General features: G+C 41.6%; 1 protein-coding gene across 1 annotated transcript in view; it reads left to right on the forward strand.

The window, feature by feature from the left end:
- The window catches only part of Slc25a17 (solute carrier family 25 member 17), a 39,418-nt gene that overhangs the window by 9,618 nt on the left and 25,822 nt on the right, over window positions 1-3,978 (forward strand). Inside the window, exon 2 of the mRNA XM_005354162.3 lies at window positions 3,119-3,179. Within this exon, the coding sequence (XP_005354219.1) occupies window positions 3,119-3,179 (61 nt within the window). The remainder of the gene's footprint in view (window positions 1-3,118; window positions 3,180-3,978) is intronic.

Raw genomic sequence — 3,978 nt, forward strand, 5'->3', positions numbered from 1 at the left:
CTCTCTCTCTCTCTCTCTCTCTCTCTCTCTCTCTCTCTCTCTCTCTCTCTCTCTGTCACTGTGTGGGTGTGTGAGTGTGCATGCTCGTGCACCCTCTCCTTTACTAGAGTAAAACCTGTGAGCTTTGAGTTCCTATTCATTTACTGCTGCTGGCCCACAGGGATTAGGACAAGTAAGCTGGGACTCTGGCAGGCTAGTTTTCTGTGCCACCTCCATATCCCAAGTCACTTTAGGATGGAAGAAGCCCAAATTTAGTTATTACCTAGGACTGGTATTCCCTGGTTACTGTTGTCATGGTGTTCAACTCGTCAACCAGAAAGGTACCCCAGGGCTCCTTCTGCTTCCCAGTGCTGTGGACTAATACTTCTGTACAGTGTGAAAATGTGTCGTTCTTATTGTTAATAAAAAGTCGATTAGCTGGTAGGCAGGATTTTGGGGACAGAGAAAATGCTGGAAAGAAAAAGGGCAGAGTCTGAGGAGTCACAAACAGATGAAGAAAGAAGCAAGATGAATGTGTTGGAAGAAGGTATGGCCACACAGCAGTGGGTAGATAAGAAATATGGGTTAATTTAAAATGTAAGAGTTAGCTAGTAACAAGTCTGAGCTATTGGCTGAGCATTAATATTAAGTCTGCATAGTTATTTGGGAACCTGCTGGTGGGACAGGAAAGTTCACATATATCCCAGGATTTGTCCTCACCATCCTGTTGTATCTGTTTTCTGTTGCTGCTATAACAAATGGTACTATATTTAGTGGCTTAAAATTCTACCTGTTTATCATCTCTAAGTTAGGCCAGTGCAGGTTAACTGAGACAAAATCAAGAAGTAAATTTTTTTTTTCATTTTGTATTCCTTTATGAAGACTCTAGGGTACAAGCAATTTCCTAACTTTGACCACTTACAGAAGCTGCCCACAGTCCTTGACTAGTGGTACATTCTTCCGTCTTCACAGTTAGCTGTGTGCTCACCCCCTCTTACTCCTTTACTTTGTCCTTGATACTTTTTTTTTTTTAGTGATGGGAATAGAGCTCAGGGTTTTGTATGTGTTGAACAACTCCTTTTCCCCTCAGCCACATCCCCAGCTTTCCTTTGCTACTTTTTAAAAGTGCTTTTGTATTGTTTTAGATAGTCTTACTATGTCACTTGGACTCTGTAGACCAGGCTAGCCTTAAACTCAGAGATCCTAAGTGTTCCTAAAGGCTTGCACCACTACATCCTGCTTATTTTTGTTGTTGTTGTTGTTTTGTTTTCGAGACAGGGTTTCTCTGTGTTGCTTTGGAGCCAGTCCTAGAATTAGCTCTTGTAGATCAGGCTGGCCTTGAACTCACAGAGATCTGCCTGCCAAGTGCTGCCGAGTGCTGCCAAGTGCTGGGATTAAAGGCATGCGCCACCACTGTGTGGTGGTCCTGCTTAATTTTTTTTTTACATTTTGTTTATGTATATGTGTGGAAGTGTGTGCACATGTGGGGAGGTGATAGAACACCACGTAGGAGTCAGTTCTCTTCCATTATATGGGTCCTGGGATGAACTGAGGTTTCTGGGCTTGGCACCAAGAGCCTTTACCCAATGAGTTATTTTTCTAGCCCCGTGCTACTTTTTTTTTTTAAATTTATTTATTTACTATATTTACAATGTTCTGTCTGTATGTATGCCTGCAGGCCAGAAGAAGGCACCAGACCTCATTACAGATGGTTGTGAGCCACCATGTGGTTGCTGGGAATTGAACTCAGGACCTTTGGAAGAGCAGGCAATGCTCTTAACCGCTGAGCCATCTCTCCAGCCCGCCTTGTGCTACTTTTAAGGAGTCTTGTAATTTCATGATTTTCACTTAGTGATCCAAAATAATCTTTCTGTTTTAAGGTCAGCTGATTAATAAGCTATAACATAATGTGGCATTTTCACAGGTAGTAGAAGTTAGTACAGCCACTTTAAGAAAATCTACTTCAACCTTTGGTCTCCACGTACATACATAAACACACACACTATTTCAAATACTTTTTGTATAATTCTTTTTTTTTTTTTAAAGATTTATTTATTTATTATGTATACAGCATTCTGCCTCGATGTATGCCCGCACGCCAGAGGAGGGCGCCAGATCTCATTATAGATGGTTGTAAGCCACCATGTGGTTGCTGAGAATTGAACTCAGGACCTCTGGAAGAGCAGCCAGTGCTCTTAACCTCTGAGCCATCTCTCCAGCCCCCCTTTTTGTATAATTCTTACATGCCTTTTCAGTATTTGGTGAATATATTTGCTAAGCATAGAAAGTAGTTGTGTGTATGTGTCTTTGTCTTGCCTTGTAGCCTTGGCTGTTCTGGAACTTGCTGTGTAAACCAGGCTGGCCTTGAACTCATAGAGATCTGCCTGTCTCTATCTTCTGAGTTCTAAAATTAAAGATGTGTGCCACCGTGCCTGGTTTAGAATATGTTTTAAAATTATTATTGACTATTTTAATTTTGGGGAATATCAGAGGCATTATAGCAACTGACCTGAGAAACCTAAGAAAAAAGTCAAAATTCTGTTTATCTGTTGTCTTCAAATGTGCCATAGTTTTGTTTCTTTTTCAGTATCAGAGAAAGAGATGAGATTTCTCCCAGAAAATTAAACTCTTTTTTTTTTAAGTAGCTAATGATAGAAATTTGAATGTGAATAATCCCAATACATTAAAGTACTGTGTTTATTTGATAAGAATTTAATTTAACTGATTGTACTAATGAGTTTTTGGTCATTTAAAAGTTGCAGTCTGGGCTAGAGAGATGGCTCAGTGGTTAAGAACATTGACTATTATTGCAGAGGACCTTAGTTCAATTCATAGCAGCTCATAAACATCTGAACTCCAGTCCCGGTGAATCTGACACCTTCTTCTAGCCTCCACAGCGCACCAGGCATGCAAATAATGCACAGGCCTACGTGCAGATAAAACACCTATACACAGCCAGGCGGTGGTGGCAGAGACAGGCCTGATCTACAAGAAAGAGTTCCAGGACAGGCTCCAAAGCTACAGAGAAACCCTGTCTTGAACCCGCCCCCCCCAAAAAAACCCCAACCTATTTGTTTGTTTTTTAATGTTGAGGTCTGTCTTTTACTGCAATGGCTAAAGCCCTTTTTAAACTTTGCAGGGAAGTGTGACTGCTATGACAGTGTTCTTTCCCTTGGATACTGCTAGACTTCGTCTTCAGGGTGAGTAGTGATCACATTCTCTAGTACGGTACTGCACCAAGATAAGAATATTCTGTTTACATATCTGTTTGCTTGCTTGCTTGCTTGTTTGGTTTTGTGGTAGGGTTATGTGTAGCCCAAGCAGGCTTAAAACTCACTACTGAGCCTAACCATGAGCTCATCCTCCTGCTCCACCTCTGAAGTTTTTTGCATTATAGGTATGTACCATTGCACCTGATTTAAATATTTGATCTCCCCCCCCACCCCAATTTTTCTTTCTGTGCTAGGGGCTGAACCTAGAGCTTGTACAAGCAGCTAGTCTAGTGCTCAACCACTAGGTGTTCCCCCTCCCCAATATTGTCCTTCCTTCCTTCCTTCCTTCCTTCCTTCCTTCCTTCCTTCCTTCCTTCCTTCCTTCCTTCCTTCCTTTCTTTTTTTAAAAAAGATTTATCTATGCATATGAGTGCTCTGTTTGCATGTGTGCCTGTGTGACAGAAGCGGGCACAGACAGAACACGGCACTATGTGGTTCCTGAGAACTGAACTCAGGACCTCTGGAAGAGAACAGTCAGTGCTCTTAACCACTGAGCCATCTCTCCAGCTCCCCAGTTTTATTCTTTAGATGGGGAATTGTGGCAACTCAAGTTAATGTAAATAAGTCAACTGTAGAAAATTCCACAGCAGGAATTACCAAATACGCAGTCAGAAAAGCCTAAATACTAAGTGTATATGGACAGTTTCTATTATAAACTGATGAGTGACTACTTAAGAAGCATTCTTCAGCCGGGTGGTGGTGGCGTACGCCTTTAATCCCAGCACTC

Source organism: Microtus ochrogaster, chromosome 15, assembly GCF_000317375.1.
Source record: "Microtus ochrogaster isolate Prairie Vole_2 chromosome 15, MicOch1.0, whole genome shotgun sequence".
NCBI lineage: Eukaryota > Metazoa > Chordata > Mammalia > Rodentia > Cricetidae > Microtus > Microtus ochrogaster.